Source organism: Aulonocara sp. 'chitande type north' Nkhata Bay, linkage group LG19 (assembly GCF_057382095.1).
Source record: "Aulonocara sp. 'chitande type north' Nkhata Bay isolate Kocher_YH1m ecotype deep benthic linkage group LG19, A_spYH_male_GT1.1, whole genome shotgun sequence".
Lineage (NCBI taxonomy): Eukaryota > Metazoa > Chordata > Actinopteri > Cichliformes > Cichlidae > Aulonocara > Aulonocara sp. 'chitande type north' Nkhata Bay.
The window spans coordinates 27,629,438-27,647,513 of record NC_141362.1 but is presented as its reverse complement, the minus strand read 5'-3'; the positions used below and the strand labels follow the sequence as shown (position 1 = coordinate 27,647,513).

The following is an 18,076-nucleotide window of genomic DNA, read 5'->3' as shown; positions in this document are numbered from 1 at the left end:
CCAATGCTATCAATGTTTGAACTCACAAACTGCAATCACTCTACCATTGCGCCCGCTATCAGTTTTTACTGCAGATAGATTCACAAAAGTACAATCACAAGAAGCTGGTAGTGATTTAGAAACTGTACTCATGCAGAATCAAAAGTGAGTTTCCCTTTCTCGAGCCTGTAGTCAGGCAGCTTTAGGAGTGCCCCATCAAATACTCTCCTAAGGGGGGAAATACTATAAATTACCTTTGGCGACTCCTTAAAACCCAAAGCAAATAGAACGACAGAAGAGCCGAGCAACAGCAATAAAACCAGCTTTAACAAAACAATCAGAAAAAGGCAAGATGCTGAAATTGCCTTCCTCCAAATCTGAAATTCTCCACACGTTCACGGCTTACCCTTCCTGCCACACTGCCCCAAGTCTCCAGGCCCTTGTATAGATTTTTATAAACCTGGTCTTGTGCTTATGAAAATAGTACTAAGGGTCCTTAAACAATCTGTTAAATCTTCTGATAGTGAAGAAGGTCCTTAGGTCTCTAATACAAATTCAAATAGCGGTATGGAGATGGATTAAGGGGAAGACAAAGAACAGGGGCCCACTTTAGAGGATGAGATCAAGATGACAGGTATTGATTAAGTGCTCAATGAGAGCACGCCTATGAAAGGCCAGCCACCACACAGCTCATGAAAGAATCATACACAAGGTGCTCGGCAAACATACAGGCGTGGCATGTAGGTGTGTGCACATTCAGGCTAAATTGTAGAGAACCTGCCTGGTTTTCTCTGATTAAAAAGTCATTAAAAATTGATATCAAACTTTTCTCGTGTAGTTGAAATCCTACTAGTACCTATATATCTCGTTAACTATTCAACAAAGACACAGCAGGTAGATTGGGGCACTGTTGTGGATGTGGTTTTGCCCACAAAAACATTTTTTAAATCCTTATGTCAGAATCCACTGATAGTGACTTGAAAAGTGCAGCTCCACACCACACATTCCTTTACTTTGGCACTGTTATTGGAGGGAAAGCAGGAAGGATATTCTCAAAGATTACATGTGAATCTAATTTCTTGGCGAAACAGTCGAACTGGAGGACTTAGCCCTTTTCAGAGTTTTTTGATGATGTAGCGCGAAGACAGCCGTAATCACAACAGCACTGCCAGCCTGACCCACCTCATCATCCTTGACATTTAGCACAGCGCTGTTTCTCTCGCTCTTCCCTTCTTCACTGTAAACAAATGGTTTAACCCTGATTTGTGTAAGTGTAACCAGAGGACATGCAGTGACACCAAGTGTGGAAACCCTCTGAGAGTAGAGGGAGTAGAAAATAGAAGGAGAAAGGCAGGGAAGTGAGTACTGGGAAGAGCAAAGCAAAAGAAGAAAAACAGACACTAAAGCCTAACTAAAATAGAGAAAGTGAGAGAGAGCCGCCATGGTGAGCAACTTCACCAAGACTGCCACCACCTAAGAGGGGGGTATCTGAGATTAATCTCTATGGAAAGCTGTTGGGTCTCTGCAGACAATGCTCTGATGGAAACGAGGCAATAAATGCCTCTTAAAGCCATCATAAATGCAGCTTCCTGCTTAACAGTCACTACTCAGACCTGCGTCCAACCTCATTATCCTTCGTCTGTGCCGGCTGGTTTGCATGCCAACTTACAGGCAGGATAACTAAAACCCCTTTCACTTAAGCCTCAGCGGAATATGTGGTTTACTTATGAGACTTGAAAACAAACTCATCAAATCAAAGGATGTTTTTCCATAATTTAGAGGGGGGGGGAAATCTACGCATGACATGCGAGGTGTGCTTAAATCAACATCTCCAGTTAAATTAAGTATATCATATAGAATTCACAGAAATGTTACCTACATACAGTATTTCCTTATATACAGTTTTAAATCCATTGACAAATGACACATTTGACTTGATTACCTCTTGACATTTCCCTCTGTGAATGAAGGCGGCAGTAGATAAGGCAATCATGGCACCTACACAGTGTAAATATAAAAATATGCTCATTTGTCTGGTCTCTAGATAAAGACATAAGGTCACATAAACTCATGAATGGGCAACTCTCAGCACACAGCACCTCCCAGCCTGCCCGCTTCCCCTGCCTGTCTGTCTGTAGTGGCTGACGGTACCGCAGCGTGCCCTTCATTATCACTGGGTAATGCTCATCACAACGGCCGTGGCTTTTCTCCATAAAAACCCCCAAGTCTCACTCACAATGAGAAATAGGGGAGATAAGGTGCAGGAGACCATTTCTTTTGACATTCACGATGGCAAACTCATCAGTCATGCTGTCAAAGGCACTGGTCTTGGCTAGTTTGGGATTTATGAGAAATAATGATGGGTTGAAAATAGCTGGTAAGGGCTTTGCTTCTACCTTTTGGTTTGGGAGTGTTGTGTATTGAGGCACGCTCTGCATAAAACCCAATTTCTTTTGTCAGTGACCCTTGCACTGATTTCGCATCCAATCTCGCCATGTTCAGGAGGTTTGGCTGGTCCTGTTTGAGCTGGCACTGACATTTCCGACTCACAAGATAAAAGAGGGAAGCAGGGCAGCAATAGTTGATTCTTTCCCCTTAAAAGACAGCACATCGCCACAGAAGCATTACGTGTACCACTCCCTCTGATTCACTGAGCATTATTCAAGTATTCAAGGCCTCAGTACTCTTAATCGGACTTAAAGTCGTCTTCAGAAAGCTAAACAGCTCTGACTGAAGAATATTCACACAGAACTCTCTTCATCTGCCCATACCTGAAAACGGGGACAATAACAAACAGTAATAGCATGTGTCAAACACTTAGATTTTCTATTTAAACTAGTGACAGGCAGTGACAGATGCTCCCATTGCAATTCTCTGTAAACATTCTGGGACACAATATATCATTCAGTTACTGTGACGCACCTCAAGGTCTATTAAACTTAACATAAATTATTCATTTCAAAGTCATTTGAAAGTGGATTTGAACAATGTTAAAAGGGCAGCATTGCTGAATTCTATAGAACAATTGCACAACTATAGATTATAGTCAGTAGGACTTTTAATGGAATCCCTATGGGAACACACGGAAGGGATGTCCTCAAGCACCAAATTATTAGTCAATTTCAGATTATCAGATTTATTAATTACTATTCTTAATATATCTTATGAGAGTGCCAGGAGATATAGCCTAACCACCTAAAGGCTTTAACTGAAATGGTCGACATAAATTTATATTAAACATATTAATGAAACGCTAGATTGGCTGGTGTTTAGCTCGCCTTTTACTTGACAGTTCAGGGACCTGGTAAAATTGCTCAAAACGTAACATTGCTTACAACCCAAGTGTTGCAAAATTGCAGGACAAGAGAGTTTGGGGCAATTTTGATTCAAGTGTGCGAATGAGACCTCTTAGAGCTCAAGGGTGCTTGGATCTGTGTGGAAATTAAGCCGTGAGATTGTAGCTAAGGGGACACTGGATTGACAGCGACATTAGCCCCGCGGCGCCCCTGCCGTAGCGTGCTATAGTCACGTAAAATAGATGGACAGGAATAGCAAATTAAATCTTCTTAATAGTAGCAAAGGATGTACAGTCAGGTTAGACTGAACTGTAGGACTGTACATGTGTGGAGATGAGGGGTGGTGTGTTTAGTGGGATAAATGAAGTGGCTCTGAAGTGTTTTGGTTAATAAGCCTACTCCAACCAACTTCATACAGAAGACCCTGCCATCTTTATATCAATTTGAAATTAGCTCCTTCACAATGTTTCATGGCCCCTTTCTTGAAACACGTTCATAGGTCATTTCAGTCGTTGCCATTAATTTGAGTATATTTATTAAATTCATTACGCTGCAGACTAAAAGAGTTACTCAGTAACAACAGAGTGAGAAAACACTCGTAGCCGCAGCTCTCACAGCACTGAGCAGCTGGCGGCGGCTTTGTTGATGCGTTTCTCACAAGTTGTTTTTTCCCCTTTCCAGGTTCAGTGACACCGCATTGCTTTGCCACAAAGACCAACCTTAATGTAGACAAAGCCAAGTCGGCAAATCTTTGCACAGCATGCATGCACACACTTCTAAAAGCGGGACGTACACAGAGGGAGCAAAGCGTTTTTCAATGCATTTAGATGAGACCTTTGACAAAGGTCCCTAATGCAGATATCAATGAACCAAGGGACTGTGCTATCGGAGCGAAATTGGCTGACGGAGGGATGTCACCCTCGTGCATGAAAAATGATGGATCCCATTTGTAAACTTCTCTCTTCTCTTCCCTCCTGCCCATCCTCTCCCCCTCTACCCTCGAACACGGACACATCCGCAACACATACGATTCCTCGCTCCACCGTCAACCCTATTCTCCAAGACTGGTTATTGAACAAGGAAGCCAACCTGTGACTTTGCTGGCAAATAGCAAGCGGTTGGGTAAAATTGGCACTTTAGCGACCATTTCATCCGACTGTCAGGGAGCCCAAAAAGGACCTGTGAGATTTCAGTGATGACAGGATAGATTAACATCACAGACTTTGTTTTTTCATCTTCCTTTCATTTCCTATACTATTCTCTGAGGAGATCAGCAAAATGAAACCAATATCTATGAAACCACAAACAAATAACCAGAGCTTTCCAAATATTAGATTTTGTTTGCTGGATTGGACAATCAACTGTTTCTTTCCACTCGCTTCATGGTCGGTGTTGACTTGAGAGAGAAAAGAAACACCCTAATCCACCTAATAAACAGGAAATGAACAGCTCGGCCTACATGGCAACATGCACTCTTGTATACCCTGAAATAAAATAGATTTTGCATATAAAATTCCATACATTTTGAAAGTGTAGGGCTAGGCTCTGAATGCAAACATCAAATGATTCAACACATGTCTGCACAATAACCTATAATTTACAGAGCTTGAAAAAATCATGCTCAGCATATAAAGTGTGATAAGCAACGTAATATGCATACTGAGCATTTCTAAGGAAACAATGATATATTGCTAGTTATCCTAGAATGAATTACTGCATTCTTAAGCAGCATGTTGAGTCAAAGGTGGGGAGGTTAATATAGGCAAACAGGCATCTCTGCAGGAAAATGAAAACTTCCCAGTGGAATGTGATGGCCAGCCTAAATGCTGACATTGTGGTTTCAGTGATGGAGTGACTTTGAGAGGGTTTGCGGTCTGCCAGTGTTCAAAGCTTTGCCTTGAGGGTAAGGGGTAAATTTGCTAAGTTAATCACATAATGAGGCCAATTAAACATCGGAGAACCCAGGTGAAATGGGAGCTGCCACTGAGCCTCCACTAAATGAGGCTCTGCAGCTCAGCCAATTCCCTCTCTGGACCGATGCTGGACAACCCATTTTCAGCTCCAATAATCTTCTATAAAATTCAGCAACATTTATAGGCTTTATCCTATTGATGCACAGGCATATACATCTTACAGACCAGGAAAAAGAAAAACGTTGTCATCTCTTTACTTTGTTCATATTGATATCTTTTTTTTTTGACAGGTGTATATTTTCATTGCTTTTCATTCAAAACTCTCTAAATTTATAATAGCCTATAAGAAAACACACACACACACACACACACACACACACACACACACACACACACACACACACACACACACACACACATATATATATATATATATATATATATATACATATATATATATACGACACAGCAGAAAGACACAGCAGAAAGAACTATCATCCGAACGTTTCCCAACCAGAAGCCGTGGGTGGATAAAAACATCCGCGACGCTCTGAGATCACGCACTGCTGCCTACAATGAAGGGCTTGTCTCCGGTAATATGGACCTATACAAGGCTGCGTCCTACAACGTGCGCAGCGCGGTCCGAAAGTCAAAGCGGAGCTACGGGGAAAAACTAGAGTCACAGCTACGACAGTGCGACTCTAGGAGCCTGTGGAAAGGACTGCGGACTATAACGGACTATAAACGACCAGCTTCTTCAATGATGAATGCAGATGCTTCACTGGCTGATGAGCTGAACACATTTTATGCTCGCTTCGACGCCGCAGCAATTAAAACAACAAACGGCTGCGCGCGCTCGGAGTGCACCAGTGAAGAAAATGCATTCGTCATCACAGAGCATGCCGTGAGGAGCACCTTCAGGAGGGTGAACACCAGGAAGGCAGCAGGACCAGATGCAATCCCTGGCCGGGTCCTTAGAGCCTGCGCTGATCAACTAGCACCGGTGTTCACGGAGATCTTCAACCTCTCCCTGGCCCAAGCTGTGGTTCCCACGTGCTTCAAACGGTCCATTATTGTCCCTGTTCCAAAGAAACAACAGCCCGCTTGCCACAATGACTACCGTCCAGTAGCACTGACTTCAATTGTAATGAAGTGTTTTGAAAGACTGATGAGAGATCACATCACTTCTTCACTTCCTCCCACCATCGACTCACTTCAGTTTGCTTACCGGACTAATCGTTCCACAGACGATGCCATATCTCACCTGTTCCACACATCCCTGAGTCACCTGGACACTGGCAGAGGGAATTATGTTAGGATGCTGTTCGTGGACTACAGTTCAGCATTCAACACAATAATTCCCTCGAAGCTTTTCACCAAGTTGACGGATCTAGGACTCAGCTCATCACTGTGTCAGTGGATCCTCAACTTCCTCACAGACAGACCCCAATCAGTGAGGGTGGGAAAACAAGTCTCCCCCTCCATCTCACTCAGCACTGGAGTGCCTCAGGGCTGTGTTTTAAGCCCCCTGCTGTACTCACTGTACACTTATGACTGTGTAGCCACATCCGACACCACCTCCATTGTCAAGTTTGCTGACGACACTGCTGTTGTGGGCCTGACCTCCGACAACATCGAGACGGCCTACCTGGAGGAGATTAGGAACCTGGAGACCTGGTGCCAGGAGAATAACCTCCTCCTAAACATCAGCAAGACTAAGGAGCTGATCGTGGACTTCACTACAAAGCAGGCGAGGAATTACAAACCCCTCATCATCAGTGGCACGTCAGTGGAGAGAGTGGACAGTTTCCGATACCTGGGTGTCCACATCACTCAGGACCTGTCATGGTCCTGTCACATCAACACCCTGGTTAAGAAAGCCCGTCAGCGTCTCTTCTTCCTCAGAAGACTTAGAGACTTCCATCTGCCACTGAAGGTGCTCAAGAACTTCTACTCCTGCACCATCGAGAGCGTCCTGACGTCAAACATCTGCACCTGGTTTGGGAACAGCACCAAGCAGGACAGACGAGATCTGCAAAGGGTGGTGCGCTCAGCAGAACGCATCATTCAATCAGAGCTCCCTGACCTGCTGTCCATCTACACCAAGCGGTGCAGGTCCAAAGCTAGGAAGATTATGATGGACCTCTCCCATCCCAACAATTGACTCTTCTCACTGTTGAGGTCTGGGAAGCGCTTCCGCTCCCTTAAGGCCAAAACAGAGAGAATGAAGAGGAGCTTCTTCCCCCAGGCTATTCGGGGCCTGAACCAGGTGTAGGACTGGACTCTCCCACACACGTCACTATAAGACTGGACTCTCACACACGTCACCACACGCACCACCACACATTTCCTATAATCCTATAATTCCTATAATTTATAATCCTTATCTTTATAATCTCTTCTGCTATTTGCACATTCTTTACTGTAAATTCCTAAGTTAATTTGTAAATTTTTGTAGTAAATTGTAAATATTGTAAAACTTTTCTTCTGTCATTTAATGGTCGGGCATTGTACAGCTACAAGCATTTCACCCCCATGTCATACTGTGTATGGTTGTGTGTGTGTGACAAATAAAATTTGAATTTGAATTTGAATATATATGATTGGTCCGCAGGCGCGCATTCGCTGTCAAAATAAAAGATGCGCACCAGATAAGAAGTTGCAGCGTGCGTTTGCGTACATGTTTTTGTCCGCTAGAGTGGGATTTTCACAGCATATTCTGCACCAAATCTCTGTGCGTTTGTCATTTGTTTGAAGCCAGCTCGCCTCCTGCAACCACTTTTCCGAGAATACGCGCCTCTTATGCAGTTCGGACTCCTTCTGACATTTCTTTGGAGGTGGAGGAACACCAAAGTAATTGCTTAAAGGAGCTTCTTCAACATCTTTAAGAGTTCTAAACAAATGTCTGTCCTCCTCCAGAAAATCTTATGTACGCAAAGAGCGTTGCACATTCTTATCTGGTGGCGTCTTTTATTTTGACAGCGAATGCGCACCTGCGGACCACTTATGTGCACCCCCGTACATATGTATATATATATATATATATATATATATATATATATATATATATATATATATATATATATATATATATATATATATATATATATATATATATATATATATATATATATATATATATATATATATATATATATACACACACACACATACATATACCATGCTGTTTTGATAATTCCTGTCTGTGTTAGTACAATATATGTTACACAGTCTGATAAAAAATAAAAAACCTAAACACTTAGATTCATGCTAAGGTTACACATACATAATTGACTGAGGACAACATAAGATTCGAAACCTTGGTTTAAAAGAGTTTTCAAGATAAACCAAATACTTCTCAAAAAGTGATCTAGGCTAAGTTTAAATGATTTAGTTGTTTCCACACAAATCTAAAAGCACCCCAAAGTTCAGAAGGAGTTTCAGGCAGTCTGTTACTCGAACTTTGAACAACACCAAACCTCATTCACCCCCAATTAATGCTAGAATTTATTAAATATGTCCTGACATTACACCTCTTTATCACATGAAAGCATTTTGGAGACATAGACCATAGTACCCCTTAATTATAATTGCTGGGGTGCGTTGTTGACCAAAGCATCTGAGTATTCGAGAGCCCTTGGAGGGTCTAGAGAGGATAAATCACTCCAGCAGCACTTACGCTTCCCTGAGTGCTTCCAACATACCTGTATTTCTACAAGCGCAGCAGGCTTAGGGTCAGAGAATGTAAGGGCTACACACTGAACAAGATGAATTGCGGTAAAACAGTAAATCTTCGTGGCATCCTCCTGTACATAAGAGTACCTAGAGCTCAATAATCTTGGCATATAGCCCCCTTTCAAACCAATTCCATTTCCCATATGATGTGAAAGGCTGGAACATTATAACACTTTGGCTTATGATACAGAAATCCCAGCTTTACCTGTGCTCATCAACTGAGAGGTCTGTGGGTGTGTTGGTTAATTTTGAATGCCAACCCAAACCAGCCAAGGATGAAATATCTTGCTTGCAAGCTGTAGGGCTCATATAAATGAAAAGCTGTATCACTGTCATGGACACAACACAAGGCAATAAGAAACTGCAGAGAGAGCAGTTCATTAAAACGTGAATACATGGGGACATATATGGACACTGATGAAAGAATATTTCATCACCATCAGGGGTTTATAAAAAGGCCCACCACTCTGCCCACCACGATCCAATAATCTGGATGTAGAGGATTTGCACAGAGTAAGATGGACAAGGGAAATTAAGGCAGGCACATTTTACCAGATCATATTGCCATGATTTGTTAATAAAATGCAAAACGACAGGCTAGATGTGAGACAGCGACTAAAGCGCGGCGGTGATTTAGACTTAATCCGTCATTATCCCGCCTTTGAAGTGACCTCACTGTGCATGTTCCCACTGTGACCCAGAAGCATACTCACAGCTTCTTCATTAGCTGGGATGAAACAGAGCCAGTTCATAGACGACTTTGATGTCCCGTCCTCCTCACACAGACCAGTAGACATGCTGACACACGCGCATAAATGACACTTACATGCACGCACTCACATCACAGATATTCTTATCGCTGACTACACTGAGCCATGAAAAAAACATGGTTTTAATCAATTATGGCTCTCACCTTTGGGGCAGCACATTCATTACATATGATAGGAGCAGCTAAGGGACAATATTCCGAATGTGTGCTTAGATTGAAATGAAAGAAATTGTATGGTTAGAGGGTAGACAAAGACTGCAATTTCACTCAGCTGAATTTACATATGTGCACACAAAAGGCCTGCACTGAATGTGATTTCACTGATATAATTTATGTGTACCCAGCAATTTATCATCCTTAGATCACAGCATGGAAATCAAGCAGGTGACCTAAAGAGATCCACACATGTTGCCTTTTAAAGGATAGCTGTTCTTAAAGTTTATCATGGAAATTGAAAAAAAAATCAACAAGACACAGTTTGTCAATATGCAAACCACTGACCAGTACAAGGCAAGTGGGTATGACATTATATATAAGCTTAAAGACAGATCATATGGATTCCCATACACAAGTGTGTGTGTGTGTATAGGTAAGAGTGCACCTAGTTTTTCACAGGACTCTATTCGGGCCTGTGAAAAACTAAGTACACCCTTACTGCTTCCATGGGAATTAATAGGGTAACAGCAGACATGTGCTGCTAATCACATCCAGTTGATTAAATGATCATCGGCAAGTGTGACCACCTCCATAAAGGCAGATGTTCTGGCATTTTTACTGCTCTGGAGCATTCAGATAAGTGTTAACACAAAGCCACACTCTTCCCAGGAGTCAATGTCCCAGCAAATTCACTCCAAGGTCAGAGTGTGCAAAGAAAAAGAAAAGCCAAGAGGTGCCTCTCAGTCACTAATGGCCTCAGATGGCATGTTAAATGTTAAAGTTCATGACAGCACAATTAGAAAAAGACTGAACAAGAGAAACTTGTCTGGAAGCTTCGCCATGAGAAAGCCTTTTCTTTCTAAAACAAGCATGGCTCATGTTAGGTTTGTAATGTTGCATCTGAATAAACCCACGAAATGTCCTTTGGACAGATGACACCAACGTGGAGATAATGTATAGCACCACATTTGGAGAAAAACAGATGCATCAAATCGGCTTAAACACCTCATACCAACTGTCAAGCAAGGTGGTGGAGAGGTGGTCACTGAGTCTAACACATCAAGCAGGGTGGTGGAGAATGGCCAAAAAAGTAAATAATAAAGTTGTTGCAATGGCCCAGTCAAAGTTCAGACCTCAAACTGACCTCAACTGATCTTGGCATAAACAGATGTCCACAAACATCAATGAACTAAGGCTACGTTATAAAGAATAGTAAGCTAAAATTCCCCCACAAGCACGTGGGAAACTGATAGTCATACAGAAAATGTTTACTTCAAGTTATTTCTATTAAAAGTTATTTTACAAGCTACTGCATAGTGCATGTGTACTATATACTGAAGTTTTTATATACCAACAACCGTGCTAAAACAAATCTATGTGTGTATCTGGTGCACAGACTGTGAGGGTCTACCAGTAACAAAAAAGGTGTGAGCACCCATGCAGTTAGCTGCACGACACACGTTTTCTGCACAGTGTATTGGTAGAGTTCTTTCCCCAGGCAATGGCCCGTCAGGCCAGACAAGGAGGCCGGGTGTTAAAGTGCTAGCCGGGTACACGGAGTAACAACAAAGCCATCTGCCCTGGGAATGCACACATCCATCTTACTAAAGACAGCCAGTGAAGGAAAAGACAAAGGGGGGAAGAGAAAGGAGAGAGAGAAGCAATGAAAAAGAAGCAGTAGGGAAACTAGAAAAAAATAGAAATGTAAAAACAAATTTGTAAACATATGTATGGGCACGCTGCTGGTGGTGGCAGGGAGCTGCAAAAAGGTGAATGAGCAGACTACTGGTGTGAAAGAGTCCCGGGAACTATACACTTGTTTTCGCCTTTCTGCACAGATTAGATCTTTTCGTTTTTCAGCTTGCCTGATTGCACAGCTGCTGAAAGCCGCTTCCCTCGTTCACTATAGACGGTAAAAGCCAGTGGCATATAAACTAAACCTTGTGCTGAATGTATATGCCTGCAACAAAGTAACAGATGAGAGCATATGGTATGAAAGTATGTCTGGTAGTGGGGCATGCCAGAGCTGATGGAGGGACCAAGTTAGTAAGTGAAAGGATGAGAAAAATTAAGCCAATTTTAGACCAGAAATAAACATATTTATATCCTAGCACACACAAAAAACAATAATCTTTATCAGGGATGTGGCCTTTTTTATGTAAAGTGGAACAGGCTGCTAGGTGGACTGTTTTAGTGTGCCAGGAATAGCAATTCAAGTCACTGAACAGGATTGTTTTTCTATGATGTTGCTGTCTCTTGGAACATTTTTAATTCAGTTACATAACAAATAACAGGACTTGCGTTGGAGACTCTCCAGTGAATTTTCTTTTATTTATTTGTTAGCAGGTATCTGCGTCTGTAAGATGCACCCATACAGTCTATGAATGCATCTTGCCAACCTAACTTGCTTTGACAGTGACTCACAATAGCTGTAAACACTGAACGTCATGATCATAAAAATACAGGTAATTTTTTTTAACGAAGCTCTATAATTCATGAATCTGTTTGCAAAGCATAATGTCATCCTCATTTATTTTATTAAGCATGACATCAGGTGAGAGGACAGCAGTAAGTCCCAGCTCCCACTGTCATCCCTGCTTCATAGCCATCTGGATGTGACTCAAAACACTGCCGTCAGCATTCCGGGCTCAGTGATATCATCGCAGCATTTTCCATTTGTTTTTTTATTTTTTATTTTTAGAGCATTTCCTCATCGTTGTATAGTCTGAATATATATCCCACTTATATAGCGCTCTTAAACTCGCTTGCTTTCTCTCTGACTCTATATTATCTTATCAGACTGAGAGCTTTCAGTTGTGTTACCAGCCATTAGCTTTAGACAGTGGGTAGCTACAGAACAGAGTGAGGGAAAAGTGGCCTCCTGGTGGCTCTGGGTGATGTCAGCTGTAAAAAGGCCTTTTTGTAACACCAACTATCTGTGCAGGTTTCAAGGCACATGGTGCCTCTGTATAAAATGACCTTCAGCAATTTTCAAATACGTTTCTGATACAAATGCTAATAGCTTTCGTGTAACTAGGAAAAAGGCACTAAAGTAACTTTTTACCTGCACAAAGCTGCCCCACACCTTATCATACAAGGCTGTTGTACAAGTAGCACAACTACCATATGCTACATTTACACTGTTTCCAAATACGTTAATTTAGCTGGGTAAAGATTAAAAAGCAACACGTGCAGTATTGTCTAAACGTCTTGAACCATCCCTCACTTCTTTATATTTTATATCCAAGGAGCCAGACTTTCTTGTAATTCTTGTAAAAAGTAATGATGAGTATTAAAGCTTTTTCAAAGTCTTTAAAAGCCTTTCTGTGGACATGATATGGCTGCTTTTTCACTCATTTTCAGTTCAGTCCTTGTACCTGACCATTTTTAAAGAAATGTTTTTGTGTTTTTTATGTCACATACTTTAGCACTGACCTATATGAGTCAAGCATAAAAAGACATCTAACTCAAGAGATGAACCTAAAGCAAAAGCATATAATAATTAGCCAACAACGTGGCATATCTCAGCATGGTGTGCAATGTGTTCTTAACAAGGTTTGAGGAAATTGGACGAGTGGAGGACAAATGAAAATTTTTGCATCTACTGTTTGCAAAGGCCTACATAGAAGCCCTCTGAAGGTAGAAAAAAACAGGGAGAAAAGGCTAAGGTAAACCAAATTACAGAAAAACTGGAGTGAAAAATCAGTGGCAAAGGTATCATGTAGTGATGAATCCAAATGAGAAATTTTTGGTCATTAAGGAGGCCAGTGTTGGGGGAGGGTTGTCAAGACTGGATTGGAATTATGAAGACAGAAAAGTACCATCAGATTTTTATCCACCCTGCAACATCATCTGGAACGTGTCTGATTTAAGCATGACACCGATTTCAAACACACTGTCAGTACAGTAAGTATATTAGGTTTGAAAAACACACAATGAAACTCAATCAGTCATGGACTTGCCTCCCCAGAACTCAGACTTCAACATTATTGAAGCAGTTTGGGATTATCTTGACAGAGAACAGAACAAAAGGCCTGGAAAACTATTCCTGAAGACTACTCAAAGAAATTACACAAAAGCTGCCTAAGGGAGTTGAGATAAAGAACACCCAATACTGACTTTCAAGCTCATTAGATTGTACAAACTCTTCCTTTCCTTATATACTGACTTTCCGTGTAGTGAGGCATGGCTCAAGAATTTTGCAGAGTATTACATTGTGTATGTAGATGCATCATCTGTTTCGCTGAGTTCTATAGATTAAATGCAAACACAAATCTATAATTTATAATCACTGCAATTATATAACAACTAGAAAACCGAATCGGTATATACCCATTACTTCCAGACAGCATTGCGGACCCCTGACTGAAACCAACCTGAAACATTCAAAGCAAGCGTCAAGCATTGGTTAAAAGCAGAATGTGTGATTTACAGAAACATCACACTGAGAACAATTGTTCAGCTCTGTGAATCAGTCAGAGTGCCCGCCGCGCACGATGACTGACGTGTTATTGGCAGATGGCTAGACTCCTGCCCTCCATGGGAGGCTTCCAAACAAACAGCTCCTGGTTACACTTAGGTGATTTTCACATCAATATCGATCAATTATTCACATATTTGTGCTATCTGAAGAAAAGCAGCTGCACTCCCTTTCATATGTGCTAGACCAGTATTCATTTTGTAGGAGGTGAAAGGAAGGAGCACCGCTATTCCCTCGCATTTTATCCCACATTTATAGTGAACTAAATTTCGCAACATCACAGCGTGATATAGAACTGTGATTAAGTGGGTCAGTGACTCTTACTGTCAGCATTACAGCCATTAGCTTTTATGGAAGAATACATCAAGTGCAATAGTTCTGTATTTGAGGTAACATGCGGAGAAGTCTGCTTTATCCATTTTTGAAATGTCTTTTGACATAAAACTGAGGTCAACCCTTAAACTTTTCTCAATGCAGTGAGCATTTGAAGTGAATATATAACACTTGAGCAACACTGTGTGGGTGTCTAAGCTATAGTACATGCTGGAGAGGAAGATGTGGCTGTAGCAAAGTGCTGTAGTTACACAAGCAACTGTGCTTTGTGGATTTGGCAGTACTTGAGGGTGATCTAGTTTATTATTCCTTGTTTAGTCAGCCTCTCTGGACTTTTTCCTTGAAGTGCTTTATATGAAGTATAAAGTAAAGCACTATGACACTATTTAAAATGAGGTTTGCTTTAGTACATACCATCACACACTTTCCCTCCCTCGTGTTACAGAGAAATATTAAAGCTGTGCCCCAAGGTCAACAGCAATAGCCCTCATTCTACCCATCACTGTGCCCTTGTGTTATTCATGGCCAGCACTATGAGAGGCAATGATTCTTTTTTTTTTTTTTTTTTTTGGGCCACTCCAATATCATTAAGTTATTAGTTGATTTCAGTGGATTTAATCAGCATAGTAATTCCTCTCCATGGGAAGATAAGTCCCTCTCAAGAGCAGTTACGCCGTCCACTATGCCCGCTGATTAGACACAAGCCCCCAAAATAATTCATCAGAAAACTGCAAAAAATAATTTATCAAAAGTGCTTCTCGCAAAGCCCGCTCAGGACCTTTGCTTCTTAATAATTAAACTCTGCAATTAGGCGTCTTACCATGCACCCAGTGTGAGGCTCCATGTAATATTCATAACCATACATAATTATGCAATATATTCACTGGAATAAGAGGCCATATATTCACGCCGGGGCTGTCAGGAGAAAAGACATTTTTATTTGGTTTATAACACTGTTTCATCTTATACATGAGCAGCTGGCTTCTTGAGACAGAAGAGAATGAGGACGTCTGGTCCTTAGCAGTGTGACACTATATTCTATGATTCTGAGAAACAGAGAGAGGGTTGCAAAGAGAGGACAAGAGAGAGAGAGAGAGAAAAGGAACTGAGTTTTTCTTCTTTTTTTTGTGCGCATGCTCCAATGCCACAAATATCAAAGTCTGTTAACTGGACACAACAAAGACATACCTGAGTGGTATCATACACTGACCACAGTCAATGCAAGATACGGAAAGAGAGAAGAGGCTTTAAATTAAAATGGAGTGGAGACAGGGTGCTGTCTCAGGATCCACTGTATGATAAATTATACATAATGCAGTATGGTAAAAAACTGTAAAAAAAGAATAGTCCCAAAGCTCTTGATCATGCCTGAAGCAAATAAGCAACAGCAGCGGTCTGCAGTAGACATACTGTGGACAAGGTTGGCTTTCATCTTGAGACACAGTTCAAAGCTATGGGGCTACGCACAGAACAAACTAGCAATCAAAGCTTATGTGTAACTGGGCAGTGGTGCACTTCACAGAGCCTGTCGTCTCAAGTGTTGCGAAGATCACACACAGATGCCTCTTTCACATCACAATGGCTGATTTCTAACACACAGCCTTTGGTCCTTCTTATTCTTCACCATGGTAAATTATAGAGAAAAAAAACATACTGCTATTGAGACGCACAGCTTCTTGAAGGCCACTCACGACATGTATATGCTGAATAAGAAGAAAAGCATATGTTTTCTTCCAACTTTGAAGAAAGGCTGCTTTTTGTCATTGGAAGTGGAGACAGTCTGATATTTGATTTAATAAAAACTGAAAGATAATAAAAAGCAAATGAAGAATATGCTATATATTCTGTAGTAAACGGGATTAACAGCCATTGAACATGAGATTATTTACTGCCAAAGCTATAATCAGACTCTTCGTACGGGGATTTCATAATCATTTCCCACCAGGTAATCGTAACGTGCACAAATTGTTATAATTTGTACATGCTGTATGATTAATGAACACTGCTGTGCTTTATATGCAGCTCGACTACACAACAATATATTTTGTGCATTTGAGCTAAAAGTTCAATCGATGAAATCATTTATAGTGTTTTTATAGAGCATACCTCTGGAGTGAATCTCATGCAGATCTAAACAACTAATGTTGAAGTTTCAATTTTCTTCCTGTAAAAAGAGTTTGAAAAAGAAAAACACAAAAACTGGTAACCATGCAAAATTTTGAAGTCTTACTTCACGTGCTAATAAACAAAGCTTGTGTTTGTGTGTGTGTGTGTGTGTGTGTGTGTGTGTGTGTGTGTGTGTGTGTGTGTGTGTGTGTGTGTGTGTGTGTGTGTGTGTGTGTGTGTGTCACAGTTCTATTCTTTTCCAGAAAACAATGACCTTTTCAAATATGACACAGTTTTACTGTGGGCATAATACAGATGTGATTAACATAAATAAGAGTTAAAGTCAAATAGGCGTAAAGGTCGTCACTCAGGACTAGTCTCGGGTCCACGAGGTGATTTACAACAACTTAATTTGACTGTGTGGAGTAATTTATCTGTGACAGAGCAAGCCGTGGAACTGTGCATGCCGCACGCACATGCAGGCAACAATATGCCATGACTGCACACATCCTATATCTACCCAATCAGTCAAGATGCTTTACAACTTCTGTCAGAGGGCCTAACAGTTCTCATAAATTATAAAGCCATTGTACATGGTGCCAATAACTTTTGAAGGAGAATCTCCACCAAACTGAAGCCAGTTTCTCTTCCTATTATATGTGGACATCAAGACGCAATTCTCCTGAGTTAAAAAAAAAAATGTGGAAAAAAGCAGGCCAAATGCTTTGATGGTTGATTTGCTCTTAGAAAACTGTGCCAAAAAAACCTTCTAGAATAAAAACTCGTTCACATATTGACATTTTGATGCAAAGCAGGTGGCAGGCAGGTATGATTCTGTTAGAGATAACTTGCATTTCCTATCACATCCCTATTCCCTCCGCTGACTCTCCAGTTATGCTGTGCATCTGTGTCATCTGCAGATCCACTGTGACAGCTGGAGAATATGAGGTATGAATGATGCAGAACAATTCATAAACAGCAACAACAACGCAATGTGATAGAGACAGAAAAATGTGGATGTGGGTCTCAAGTCGGCAAGCAATAATGTGCTGTGATTTATTTCGAATGCCCCCTGTAGTGCCCACTGATATTCTGCAGGGAAATCACTCACTGGAGTGTACGGGGCTGCCTTGCATCCTCTGCTACTATCAATATGAAGATAATTGAAAGAGAATGCATGTATGTACACAAAAATCATGTGCAGCTGTATAAGAGAAACATTTAATCTAACCTCCTGTCTGTTAGATAACTCTGTGCATATGTGAGTGTATATGGATGGCAGATGAGGGAGGTAGGAGGCCCGCTGTTA

General features: G+C 41.3%; 1 protein-coding gene across 7 annotated transcripts in view; it reads right to left on the bottom strand.

Moving 5' to 3' along the window:
• The window catches only part of dcdc2c (doublecortin domain containing 2C), a 34,379-nt gene that overhangs the window by 4,473 nt on the left and 11,830 nt on the right, over positions 1–18,076 (bottom strand). For 4 of the 7 annotated variants that reach the window (XM_086274589.1, XM_086274592.1, XM_086274594.1 and 1 more), the window contains 2 exons: positions 16,768–16,825; positions 15,578–15,707 (listed from right to left, as the gene is read on the bottom strand). In XM_086274589.1, coding sequence (XP_086130715.1) covers positions 16,800–16,825 — 26 coding nt within the window. In that variant the 3' untranslated portion in view covers positions 15,578–15,707; positions 16,768–16,799. Of the gene's footprint in view, positions 1–15,577; positions 15,708–16,767; positions 16,826–18,076 lie in introns of those variants that run through there. The other 3 variants (XM_086274590.1, XM_086274591.1, XM_086274593.1) reach the window with 1 other exon arrangement.